This window comes from Kogia breviceps, chromosome 1 (assembly GCF_026419965.1).
Source record: "Kogia breviceps isolate mKogBre1 chromosome 1, mKogBre1 haplotype 1, whole genome shotgun sequence".
In the NCBI taxonomy this organism is placed as follows: domain Eukaryota; kingdom Metazoa; phylum Chordata; class Mammalia; order Artiodactyla; family Physeteridae; genus Kogia; species Kogia breviceps.
In genome coordinates this window covers 56,548,344-56,562,064 of record NC_081310.1, presented here as the reverse complement: position 1 = coordinate 56,562,064, position 13,721 = coordinate 56,548,344, and the positions used below count along the sequence as shown (strand labels likewise).

Genomic DNA, 13,721 nt, shown 5'->3' with positions numbered 1-13,721 from the left:
AGAGACACCACAATACTGGCAGGAAAACCCCACTCCTCCAAGCTCGTCCCTGCCCTGATGACTCAGAGATAACCGTGCAGCACTTTACTTGGCAGCCTCTCAAAGCAGCCTCTTAGCTTCCCTGCCAATCCTCCTGCATCCCCACCCCGACCCGGCACAGGCGGGGAGAGGTGATCACAGAAGAGCTGTTTCTGGCTGTCCTTGCAGGACAGCAACAGTGACTGCCCAGCCTTGCTCAGGAAAACACATTCATGTAACCCCGAGCAACCCATGGGCAAGCAGCGGCGATAGAAGGAAACAGGCGTGAGCCTGGCTTAGGTTTGGGGAAAGCATCATTAACTTGAACAGTGCACAGACTTTGTGACAACGTAGTGATGGGACCAGAGTTTACTTTTGTACAGTGAGGAAACTAATTTCTTAGCAAACTAATCCAATTCTTTGTTCATTTGTTCAATGCATAGATAAGAACACACTCAAGGAGGGTTAGAAAACGCCCTAAAAATGGCCAAGAAAAAAAAAATGGATAAGAGAATCCGTCATAGCACCCTGGTCTATGGGTGAGAATCAGGCATTTTCAAGCTGTTTCGAAGCCCTCACATGTAGCAGGAAAACAGACCTGTGAATCTTAGTGCTTCCCTCTTTGTTGCGGCAGAGTCACAGGACCCTCTTTTTTAGCCCTCTGTCACTCCACTCCATGATAATACGTATCCTTGAAAGAAATAAAAGCCCTTGTGCTTTACAATATTTAAATAATTTATTTTTAATTTTATTTATTTTTGAGGATGTATCTTTTAAAAATATTTATTTACTTATTTATGTATTTTTGGCTGCATCGGGTCTTAGTTGCAGCACACGGGATCTTTGGTTACGGCGTGTGGACTTCTCTCTAGTTATGGTGTGCGGGCTCCAGAGCACATGGGCCCTGTAGTTGCAACACGCGGTCTCACTAGTTGTGGCGTGCGGGCTTAGTCGCCCCGCGGCACGTGGGATCTTTAGTTCCCAAATCAGGGATCAAACCTGCGTCCCCTGCATTGGAAGGCGGATTCTCAACCACTGGACCACCAGGGCAGTCCCAGTAATTTATTTTTAATTCTGTTTGCTCTCTCTACCTATGAGATGACCCCAAAGAATGACTTTTTAAAAGTCACTTTGGCTTTGGAATGTCCTAAGTCTTTGCCACTCAAAGTTTGGTCCACAGACTAGCAGCACTGGCATCACGTGGGAGCTTGTTAGAGATGCACACTTTCATCATCCAGATATCCTGGGTCAGGGTCTGCGGTTCAGCAAGATCCTCTGATGCTTCCAATGCAAATTAAAGTTTGAGAAGCACCTTGTTGGATATTATCTTCATGGGCAGTGACTTTCCTTGCAGAATTTTGCTTTGCTCCCAAGGATGCTAACAGGGGCTCGTCTTCTCTGAGCGTATGCCTTGTTCTGGGGACAGCCAGCCTTGGGCAGAGTTGAGGGCGGGAGGAGCAGAGAGAGAACAACCCAAGGACTGCAAGGACAGATCACGTAGGGAGTGTGTGCATGTCATGACCTTGGCAACTGGCCTCTAGATCAAGAGGAGCAAATGAGGGGAAAGAAGCCCAGAAAGCAGGCTCTCCCGGGAGGGCAGCAGCGGGGTGCGAAGAAGCACCTGTCTTGATGCAGGTGGTAGGAAGGAAGAGAGAAGCCCTTCAGGCTCAGCACAGTGACCCACGGGGTCTCTATTTCAGCCCAGCCCACAGGGTAGGTGGGCTAGGGGCCGAAGAATGGTCAAAGGCAAGGAGCCAGGCTGAGAACTGGACCCAGACCTTATCCAGATGTCCTGGCCTGTCCGCCCCTGACTTGTGCTGAGCATATGAGAGAAACAGGTTGTGATTCATGGGCAAAGAGGTCAAAGCTGGCCTTGCCTCCAGCTGACAGACCAGAGGAAGCCAGTGGGAGGGGGAGGGGGGTGTAGATGGCACCGACTTAGAGCCAACTGCTGCACGGGAAAACTTGTGTAATTTTCTCTGGAAAAATCCTGAGCCCACAGGATGAGCACAGCAGGAGCCACACCACTTTATACCCTTAAGAGATCATTCTAGTATTTCTTTCCTCCTCGGTGTTTCCTAGACAGAAGTCAGACCCCTGACTGTAGGGACATATACTGAGCCCTTTGAGTTACCTGTTGAAGAAAGTCTTTCTTGACCTTAACGGGTGGAGGAAGCCCTCCCAAATCCCTTCACAATCTCTTCCCTCTCCACCCTTTTATATCCTCAGCTTAGCTGAGAGGTCTCAATGATCATGTGACAAGCTCTCAGCTACTTTTGTGGCACATTTTGCATACAGGCTAGCACTGCCTTTGGAATGTGGCATCTACTGTAAATTGATAGCTGAGTCAAAACTTCAACATTATACCTTGTGGTATGGGAAACAGAAAAAAAAAACCTGCGAAAACCCTAAGTGCTTATCAATATTGGTTCAGTACACTGTAGAATACATGCAGTGGTTAAAAAGAACAAGGCCCCTTTTGATGTATGAACATGAGATGGTAACCAAGCTGTATTATGGGCAAAAGCAAGCATCTTGTATTGTCTTAGTTATGTCTAAAAGGAGAGGGAAAGACATTCACATCTTGTCTTTATATGCATAGAATATTTCTGAATGTACATACTAGAAACTGGATTGTCCACTACTTCTAAGTAAGGGGCCTTAAAGGTCAGAGTTCAGGGGAAGAGTTAGCTCTTACTGTGTAGGGGGTCTCCGAAGTTTGTTTGTGTTTTTTTTTTTTTACTGTAAGTATAGATTACATTTTCAATTCCCAAAAGATTATAGAGTCATTTAAAATGGTGATTATGAAAATTAATGAAGCAATATGGAAAATTTTATGATGTAATGTTAAATGAAAAAAGCAAGATTCAAAGTCATTAGGTATGTTCTGATTTCAGTCATGCAAAGGTAAGCAAACGAATGAAGACATGACGGACATGAACAAACTTTAAGAGTAGTTTTCTTATGGTTGCTGAGATTTTCCAACCTTATAAAAATTAACTTTATTGAAGTATATACACAAAAACGCACCCATTTTAAGTATACATTTGGATGAATTCTGACAAATTCCTACACCCATGTAATCAAGTTACAGAACATTTCCATCATTCCCCAAAGTTTCTTTTTGCCCCATCCCATTCAGTCCTGACCTGCAATCAGTAATGTCACTAGAAATTAGATTTGGCTTTTCCAGAGTTTCCGATAAATGGAATCATACAGTGTGTACCCTTTTTGTGTCTTGGCCTTTTTGCCTCAGCATAATGTTTGTATCCATCCTCCTCTTCTTCCTCAGTAAATCCTGGGCAATGTACCTAGCTAAAAGATTACACTTCCCTGCATTCCTTGCAACTAGATGTGGTCATATGATACAATGATGGCCAAAGAAACATAACTAGAAGGGTCATGTGGGACTTCGGGAAGGCTCTGTAAAAGTGAGAGGCAGACCACCTTTCTCTTTCCTTCCCCTTTCTCTTGCTGATGGCCTGGAATATGGACTTGATGAATGGGGCTCCAGCAGCCATCTTGGAATATGAAGTGACCCTAAGGATAACCAGGAAAAGACAATGAGCCTAGGTCTCTGATGACACAGTGGAGCTGCCATACCAGCTTGACTCCCTCCCTTTCAGACTGCTTTTAAATGAGACTACATATATATCTTGTTTAAGTGCAAATCTTTGGCGTTCCAAATTATCTGTAGTTGAAACTAATGCTACTTACTCCATCAGCCTTCTAGCACTATCTGATGATTTTAAATTATGTATATGTTTGATTAAAAAATAAATTTTAATTAAAAACAAGCTTTTATATCAATTCTGGCAAAAACAGTTCAAGAAAAACATCACAGACCGACATCGTTCATAAATACAGATACAAAAATTCTTGACAAACTTCTGACCAGTTGAATCCAGCAATATGTTCAAATAATGCACCACGACCACATGGGGTTTCCCAGGAGTGAATGGCCAACTCAGCATCTAAACAACAATCAGTGTACTTGACCACATTAACAGAATGAAGGATTAAAAATCAAGTAATCAGGGCGTCCCTGGTGGCGCAGTGGTTGAGAGTACGCCTGCTGATGCAGGGGACGCGGGTTCGTGTCCCGGTCCGGGAAGATCCCACATGCCGCGAAGCTGCTGGGCCCGTGGGCCATGGCCGCTGAGCCTGCGCGTCCGGAGCCTGTGCTCCGCAATAGGAGAGGCCACAGCGGTGAGAGGCCCGCGTACCGAAAAAAAAAAAAAAAAAAAATCAAGTATTAAGCTCAATAGATGCAGAAAAAGCATTTGAAAAACACCAATAATCCTTCACGATAAAAATGCCCAGAAAACTAAAACTAGAAGTGAATTTCTTAAACTTGACAAAAGGCAACTCTGAAATAAAACTACAGCTAACAACATACTTTATGGTGAAAGATTGAAGATTTCCCCTGAGAGAGGGAACAATGAAAAGATAACTGCTCTTAACCCATCTATTCAATTCTAGGCTGGAGCCTTTAGCTAATGCATAAAGCAAGAACATGAAATAAAAGTCACACAGTTTGGAAAGGAAAAAGTAAAACTTTCTTTACAGGCAGCATCATTGTCTACAGAGAAAATTCCAAGAAATCCTAAAAAAAAAACAAACAAAAAAACACCAAAACTAGAATTAGTAAGTGAATTTAGCAAGGTGAAAGGACACATGATCAACACACAAAAACCAATAAACCAGCACGAACAACTGGAAAATTACAATCTTACAAATCCCATTGACAATAATATCAGAAAGCATCAAATATTTAGGGATAAATTTACTGGAAGATGTGCAACACATCTACAGTGAATTTTTATAATACATTGTATAAGCCGAGAGATATTTAAAATGTTTAAATAAAAGACTAGATAGTATCACCCGCATGGATTAGAAGGTTTAAGATTATCAAATGTCAATTCTCCCCAAATTGACCTATAAATTTAATGCAACCATATTTGAAGACAACTGTGGTTTCTAGACAATGACAAGATAATTCTAAATTAATATGAAATTTTAAAAATAATACAGTAAATCTAAAACTGAATAAAATAAGATTAATGCTGTAAAAGAGACACATATGAGATTCTACAATAGCACAGAGGAAGGAAGAATAGGTTCGATTAGGTAATTCAGGGGAGGCTCCTCAAAGGAGGTACCATTTGAACGGGCAGTTGAAAGATGACTGAGGACTTCCCACGTGGGCATTGATTTACTTAGGCTTTGCTGAGCATAAAAAACTACAACCCATCTCACTCAGTCAGGTAAGGGGCTTGCACGTGCAACTGTCCAGGAGAGAAGTCTCATAGAAATCTCTGGTGAGGACTTCCCTGGTGGCACAGTGATTAAGAACCCACCCGCCAATGCAGGGGACATGGGGTTCGATCCCTGGTCGGGGAAGATCCCACACGCCGTGGAGCAACTCAGCCCGTGCACCACACCTACTGAGCCTGCGCTCTAGAGCCCAGGAGCCACAACTACTGAGCCCACGCGCCACAATGACTGAAGCCCACCTACCCTAGAACCCGCGTGCTGCAACTACTGAAGCATGCACACCTAGAGCCCGTGCTCTCCCACAAGAGAAGCCACCACAATGAGAAGCCTGCACACCACAACGAAGGGTAGCCCCCGCTTGCCGCAACTAGAAAAAGCCTTCGTGCACCAACAAAGCCCCAACGCAGTGGAAAAAAAAAACAAAAAAAAAACAAGAAGAGAAATCTTTGGTGAGACCTCACGGTTTCTGGGCTTGGAGGGCAGTTCTGGATCTGAGGTTCCTTTCCTGATCTTAGCAGCCAGAACCCCTAAATAGTTAATGTAGTCTTCTGTCTGTCTCTATCTTTTCTTGCCTCCTTCTACCAATTTTTAATGTTATTATTAATAATCACCATCGACGTTTACTGAGATTTTATGAAAGGACAGACTAAGGATCGCCTCCGCCAGCTCTACGTTATTCGATACAATTAAACCATGGGCTTAAATGGTTCAAATTTAGCCCATCATCATACATTCCTATAGATTTCATCCAGTAGCTAAATCTGGGGGAGGAAAAGAAAAAGGACCCACACAAAATTTTCCCAGTTGAAGACATTTTTATTCTAGTAGCCACCTCAGTCGCTGGCAGGATGGGCCTGTCCTCCGTGGGGGCAATGGCGCGTTTGGGAGAGGATGGGGGCCCTGCACTGGGCGGGCGGGGCGGGGCAGCTGGGGGATGAGGCAAAGGGCTATGTGACAGTGATAGGTCACAAAGGGCATCAGAGGATAAATAGGCTGTGCCAGGGCCTTAGGCCGAGAAAGTGGTTACTTCTCTCACTAGGACTGACGTTCACAGCCGCTTGGGGAGATAAAAACCCAGAAGCGGAAGTGAGCTGAGGCCGAGGGGGAGCCTACCATACCTCTCTACACACTTAAAGAGATTCAGCCTGGGGTCCAGCCGCCCTACAGAGTCCCCGCTGTGACCATCGGTGCCCCTACCCACACCCCTGCCTCTGGGAGACCCTGAGGCAAAGGTGGGGGCCTGTGGGCTGGGCTTGGAAGACCTGCCATAAGGCCGCCTGCGTGACGCAGGAGCACCGCAGCTCGCTCTGCTCTTCGGCCCATTAGGCCGAGGGAGGGAAGAGCCAGGGGCCCGCCTTAACCACGCAGCCTGGCAGTGATCGAAGACAGCCATGAGTGGGGACTCTCTGCTCCCGTATCACACGGCCCAGAGCAGCACCGGCTGGGCCTGTTCAAAAGCACCATGGGTGAGCTGCAGCAGCAACTGCACAATGGCGAATACGACATATTCAAGTACGCGCCGATATTCGAGAGCGACTTTATCCAGATCACGAAGAGGGGACACGTGATTGACGTGCACAACTGTGACTGCACGGTGACCGTGGGCATCGCATCCACCAGCCCCGTCCTCCCACTCCCAGACATCATGCTGCTGGCCCGACGGGCCACCGGCTGTGAACAGCACGCTGAGCACAGCCAGCCCACCAAGGGGAAGAGCCACAAGGTTGCCAAGACCTTAGAGCTCACCAGGCTCCTTCCCTTGAAGTTTGTGAGGATCTCCACGCACAATCGTGACAAACGACAGCTGCGCGTGAAGTTTGCCACTGGCCGCTCCTTCTACCTGCAGCTGTGTGCCCCTCTGGACGCGCAGGAAGACCTCTTCGCCTACTGGGAAGAGCTGATTTACCTCCTGCGACCACCAGTGGACGGTCACAGCCGCACCTACGCTGTTCCAGCCGGGGACATGATCTGCAGGACTCTGTTCGAGGAGGAGGAGGAGGACGGGAGGAGCCCGGCAGTGGAGGATTTCCAAGGAGAGTGGGATGAGGACCAGGTGAGCATCAGGAGCCTCCACACGCCCTCTGAGGTGGCCGCGGTCGGGTCTGCAGCTTTTGCTGGCGGGGAGGGGATCCAACTGGACTCCCACAAGCCCGATACCATGTCCGATGTGGCCACTGCCAAAGCAAAACCTACAGTGCTTGACAAAGAGTCAGCATCGCGGGCAACGACAAAGGTGGAGACAGCAGGGGTGGCAGGCGGCACCGCAGCGGGTGCCTTGAGCGTGGCAGAGATCCAGTCTCCTGCCCCCGAAGAGCAGAGCACGGCCATAGCAGCCACAGCCAGCAAGGGTCCAGGAGCAAGTAAAACCAACACAGCCACTGGGGGCACTGCGGGGAACAAGACCATCCAAAAAGCAGCCGGCCCGGGCTCAGGCAGCCGGAGAGCCACTAGAGACGACCAAAAGGAGAAAGGCCACGGCAGCCCGGGGGACAACAAGCAGGGCACTGCTCACAAAGCCATCAGCCGTGCTCCCATCACCAACGAGTCCAGGACCTCGCACAAATCGGGCAGGAGCTTACCTACAGCAAGTTCAGGTTCCATCACCAAGAGACTCAGCAGGATTGGCTCTTTCTTCAGGAATGTCAGAGCCAAGCTTACGACAAAGACAGTGTGGCCTCATCACGCGATGAATATGTGAGCATCCCGCCGAAGGCAGTGGAAGGGACCCGAATGGAGGCCATCACAGAGACAGCAGAGAGTGGCCAGGGCCTGGAAATCACTGGTGGTGTGACATCTGAGACCATGGAGCCAGCGACCGTTGAAGGACCTAGAGCTGGGAGCTGCAAAGGGAACCAGGGCTCAGGGAAATACCCCTCGAGAGCCCATTGCAGCTTCCTACGGAAATTGAAATAAAAATCTGAGAATGCATGCCGTGTTCTGTCTGACTTTCTAGGTCCCGAAGCCCAGACGGAGCCTCACAGTGGATTCTGGGAGGTCAGCTGCGCCACAGTCTGAGACCCAGTGTCCAGTCAAGCGCAGCCCCACCTCACACACATGCTCAGCGCCAACAGCGGTGCTCCATCTGGCCTCCACTCCTTTCTGGCTTTGCCCTCCCCCTCCCCCCCAGCCATGGTGGAAAGTCAGACTATGGCCTGGGAAGCTCTCCTTCACTATGCCCGTATTGTTTTTTATAAACGCTTATTCCCTCTGAAGGCCTGTAAACAAAGCAAGAACAGGGACTCATGTCCCCTCGGGCTATTCAGTGGACAGAAATAAGGGCAGCAGTAGTGGCTAGCAATCAGAACAGCAAGCACTCTCACCTAGACTTAGCTGTTCCCTTCCCAGGTATATACCCTGGAGAAACACACATGTTCTAAGGAACAACTGTGAGAATGTGTATAGCAAAAATAACTTAACAGCAAAACACAGGAAACAGCCCAAATTTCCATCAACAGAATTAATACAGCAGAATATGAAGTGAGTGCAATATTCAATAGTGAAAAATAAATGAGCTACACACATTAGCATAGATCAACTTCTCCTGATTTTTAAAAACATCAAAAGAATGGGATACAATTCCACTCACGGAACCATTCTGAAACAAGCTCAAACAATGTATTGCATAGGGTACATGTTTTAAAAACAACTGTAGCTAAACGTGAGGGAAGAGTAAACACAAAATTCGGGACAGTTTTCTCTAGGGTGGAAAGGCTAGGTCAAGGAGGTTGACACAAGGCTGTTAGTGCTGCTGGGAATTGCTCCATCTCTTAGGCAAGATGGTAGGTACACAAGTGGTGTATTTTTCACATTTTACTAACTCTGAAATCAGCAAGGTCACCGTGGCAGTTGTGATGGAGTTATTGCCAATGCCTTTCTCTTTTTTTCACTTTTCTTTATGCACAAAAGTGATGTCAGAAAGGCTTGGCATCTTTAAATTACATTTATTTAAGGTAAAGTACAAGAACGCTGGTTTGGTTATTAGGAAAAGAAGGAACGATATGCCTACTTTCCAGGTAAGAACACTGAGGCTCAGAGAAGGTAACCTGCTCCAGTCGCACATGGGATCTTTGCAGAACAGTCATCCACCAGCCCACTTCTTTACGCAAAGCCCTGTCCGGGGCACGGGAAGGAGGCAAGCAAACAAGCCTGAGATAGGACCGGCACAAGAACCCGAGGCACCAGCATTCTTACCATCATGTTCCAAAACTACAGAGATGAGCATCAATTTTACTAGACTGAGCGGAGGGAGGGGTGGGGGCTGGGAGCCGGTTATCGGACTTCAGTGAGCTCACAGCTCTTAGCTGGCCTTCTCTCGAGAGCATCCAGACCACCCCTGAGCTGCGTCTGGCTCCCTGGCTTCTACCTCTAGCCTCTGGCATGACCGGCGCTGCAGCCATAAACACGCTCCCACCTGGGATTCCAGCCTTCACTCCTGGAACACCCAACGTCCAGTCCTCCTGCAGCCACTAATTAAATTTTGGAATGCCCTACTCAGAAGGGTTTCTCCATACCAAATCTGATGGTGGTTCCTCTTCTTGGTGATTAAGAAATTCAGAGGGAGAAGGCTCAGGACGATAGCGATGGCGGTGAGGGCTGAGGGTCCTAGAAGCTGGAGACAAAGGGCAGGATGTCACGAGACAATTCCAGAAGCCCAGCTGTAGTTACGGGGGTGGGGGGAGGCTCAGACTTGGGCCCTAAGGCAGGGAGGTGTCAGAGAGTCCAATGAGGGCAGCTACCAGGTTATAGAGACCAGGACTCATGGGCTCCTCAGATGGAAATACCTGTGGAAGATGGAGTCCATCTTCGTTAGGGATGGGAGAGAGGGGGAGTGATGCACCTCACAAAATGGAATGGGGGCAGGGTCACAGTCAAGACGGGTCACGCACGTAGATGGGCCGCGCCTGGCTAGAACGGTGAAGACAGACTCTGGAATCGGGATCTGGGTTCAAATGCTGACTTTACACACACTGGTGTGGCCTTGGGCAAGTTACTGACCCTCCCTAAGCTGCAGTTGCTCACATTAAATGGAAATGGAGGTATTCCCAGTCTGCCTGTAGTGAGTGCTGGTGTCATACAATCAATGATTATCCCCTGACAAGGGTTGCCAGATTTAGCAAATAAATATATTAAACTGCCTGCCCAGTGACATTTTCATTTCAGATAAACAGCAAATAAGTTTTTAGTATAAGTATATCCCATGTCATGTTTGGGATATACTTATAATAAAAATTCTTCTGCTTATCTGAAATTCATCTTTAACTGGACATCCTGTATTTTGTCTGGCAGCCCTACCCCCCAGCTCTGTGACTTGGGACAGTTATCTTCCCTCCCTCTTTCATTTCTCTATCTGGAAAATGTGGAGGTGGACAGTAGGGTAAATGATTTTTAAGTGGCTGTAATGTGAGATTCCTCCTGACGTCATTTGGGTCCATTCTCTAGACGAGCCCCACCCCCCTCTTCAGTCTGTGGGCCTCATTTTCAGCTCTCAGCCCCTAAGAATGTTTAGTTTCTAATCTTGACACCCTAGCAAGCCAGTGTTTCATTTATGCCGCAACTGCGCCCCCCAGTGGCCAAATGGAGAGGTGCCCAGAAGGCAAACACCTGCCTACAGCTGGGGCTGGGAGAATAGTCAAAGGAATGTGAACAGAAGGTTAAATACACTCTCTCTGGCAAAAATGCTACAAATGTTAACGGTAGCAACCCCAATTCCTACCGCTCCCCCTTTACCAGGGTCTCATGGTGACTTTCTGATGTTAGGACCACCTGCCAAGAGTCAGGGAAAGTGATGGGTGTGTTGTCTGCAGTTTCACTTGAGTCACGGGTCGGCCTGTTTAACTGCCCTGCATTTTCCCCAGTGTCCTTCCTCCCTTTCTCTCTAATAATAACAGCCAACAGTTATGCACTTGCTGAGCACCCTCTGTATGCTAGGTCCTAGACTGCAAGGTAGCAAGTCCAAAAGTGTCCAGGCCCCAAGCCCTTATTGTGGGGACACTGGCAGTAGCAGAGGTACAATAATGATGATAACACACAGCTGGTATTCTGGAGCATTCCACACTCACTCACAATCAATATGCCGTTGATACACTCACCCAGGGGCCTGTGAAACACAGCACATGGGCCAGATCTCTCCACCTGTTTACATGCCGACCTCAAGCCATACAAAGATTGTTTATCGTTCTTACATTTTAAAATGATTGAAGAAAATCAAACGAAGATGATTTCATGATATGTGTAAATTACATGAAATTCAAACTTCAGTGTCCATAAGCAATTTTATTGGAACACCACCAGGCCTGTTTGATTAGTATTGCCTGTGGCTGCTTGTGCACTAGAAGGGAAGAGTTAAATAGTTTTGAGAGAGACCCTATGGCCCCTAACGTCTAAAATATCTACAATCTGCTCCTTTACAGAAAAGTCTGTGAGCCTGGAACCAGCCCTCATGGAGCAGAGCTGAAGAAGATCTTCAAATGAACTGCCCCACCCCCATGCATAACCAACAAGACAATTAAACACCTATAGGGTATAGCTGTGTCCCAGATGCTATCTAAGTGCTTCACAGGTATTAGCTCATTTAATTCCTCAGCAACTCAAGGGCTGGGGCACTTCGGTTAATTACAGTCCTCACTTTGCCAATGAGGAAATGACGCACGGAGAGGCTAAGTTACTTACTGGAAGGTTTTACAACTAGCAAGTGCTGAAAGCAGGTTTCGAACCCAGGCAGTCCCACTACAAAGTCTGTGATTTTAATTAAAAAGAAAAAAGAAAATCCTGCACCACAAAACAGATATAAGAAAGTTAGAAAAAGTTCTGATTTTTTTTTTTGGCCTGGTTGGCTACTTAATGCTTTTTGAAAACCAAGTAGTAAATTCTTTCCCCTAAATTTTCTTTCCCTTTTTTTTGTTGTTGGTAGTGGTGGTGGTGATGGTGCCCTACCATTACTGGTAACTTCAAAACATGCCTAATCTGCTCACTTGTTACCCCGATATCACACCCAAAAAGTGCCAATGTCATCACCATCATCATCATACAGATGAGGAAACTGAGGCCCTGAGAGGTGAGCATCCAGCCCAAGGTGAAGTGAAGGTCATCCTCCTCTAAGACTTTGCCCATTACATCAGCCCGCAGTGTGCAGATGGAGATAGGATTGAGGAGGAGGAGTGGGTGGAGGAGAGGAAGGAGGAGGAGGAGGAGGAGGGGGAGGAGGAGGAGGAGGAGGGGGAGGGGGGGTGAGGAAGATTCAACTCAAATCCCAGCTCTCTCTGCCCCAGAACACCTGCCAGAGGTAGAGAAAGCAGATGATGATCCAGATGAGCGGCAGCCACAGCCCGTTGAGGTAGGTGATGCTCTCAGTCAGCCGCTGCACATCCACAGACACCAGGTTGACCACGTCCCCCACTGCGCTGGCCTTTCTGGAGCTGCTGGACAGAGCCAGGACCTGGGAGGGGCAGAAGATGGAGACCTGAGTCAGGAGGGAGGGAAGGAGAGGGTGAGGGGCAGTTAGGGAGGACCACGAGGGAGGAAGGGCCCAGGAGGGAGGGAGGCCCACGGCTTGGACTGAGCAAGAGAACAGCCACCCAGCAGGCCGGGGTCTAAGCTGTGCTGCCCCTGCTGGCTGAGGCAGATTTCTTTACCATCTGAGCCTCAGTTCACTCATCTGCAAAGTGGGCTAATAAAATCTCCTCAGCTAACCTCCCATTGTGAGACTCCAGGGAGAAGACAAAAATGAAAATACCCTGAAACCCCTAAAGCACTGGACTAATAACAATTAATAACATACTACTAGCGAGTGGTGAAAGCAATAGTTGATAATGGTGATAATGCTGATAATGGTGGTCATCTGCTGAGCGCTACAGCCTAGGCACTGTGCTCAATAAACTAACAGTTTCACCATTTTCCGTGATGGGGCACATCAGACAACTGTATGGAGCGGGTACTGCCATATTTCATTCAATCTAAAACACTGTGGATAAAGTACTCTCTACTTTTGTATCACTGTGGGAAAAAACATCAATGCCAACTAAATTAAAACATCTTGATTTCAGAAGTTAAAAAGAGAAAAAAAACGTGAGACCAGAATCAGTGAGATGCAGAATTATTAACCCCATTTCACAGCTAAGGAAACTGAGGCACAGAGAAATTGACCAATTTGCCCAAAGCCAGAGGGCTCCTAAGTGACTGGGCCAGGATTGGAATCCAGGATGACAGAGGCACGACATGGGCTAGACAGGGTGTTAGACTGACCCCTGCAGGCATTCGGTGTGCCTCTCAGACACCAAGCTGGTTTTCTGGCAGCCCCAAATTTGCCCTAACTCTGGGGTCACAGTGGACCCCTTCCAACCTGTTGAATGCTACATTCTACTTGCAGTCCTCTCTCTCTCTGCTGAGTGTGTCAGGGAAGAAGTGAGGGGGTGAAGTGGTGAGCT

At 47.6% G+C, this 13,721-nt stretch overlaps 1 protein-coding gene across 1 annotated transcript; it reads left to right on the top strand.

The window, feature by feature from the left end:
- Positions 1-6,760: 6,760 nt before the first annotated feature.
- LOC131761706 (Golgi-associated RAB2 interactor protein 4-like) lies at positions 6,761-12,528 on the top strand. The gene is made up of 2 exons (XM_059072754.2): positions 6,761-7,219; positions 12,424-12,528. Exons 1-2 carry the CDS (start codon positions 6,761-6,763, stop codon positions 12,526-12,528), a joined length of 564 nt encoding a protein of 187 aa, XP_058928737.2.
- The last annotated feature ends 1,193 nt before the right edge of the window (positions 12,529-13,721 follow it).

Excerpts from the sequence above, each read along its gene's own strand:
- LOC131761706 (XM_059072754.2), top strand. The coding sequence starts at position 6,761 with ATGGGTGAGCTGCAGCAGCAACTGCACAATGGCGAATACGACATATTC. Across the intron at positions 7,220-12,423 it reads TTTACCTCCTGCGACCACCA|TGTGCAGATGGAGATAGGAT; the intron begins GTGGACGGTCAC and ends ATCAGCCCGCAG.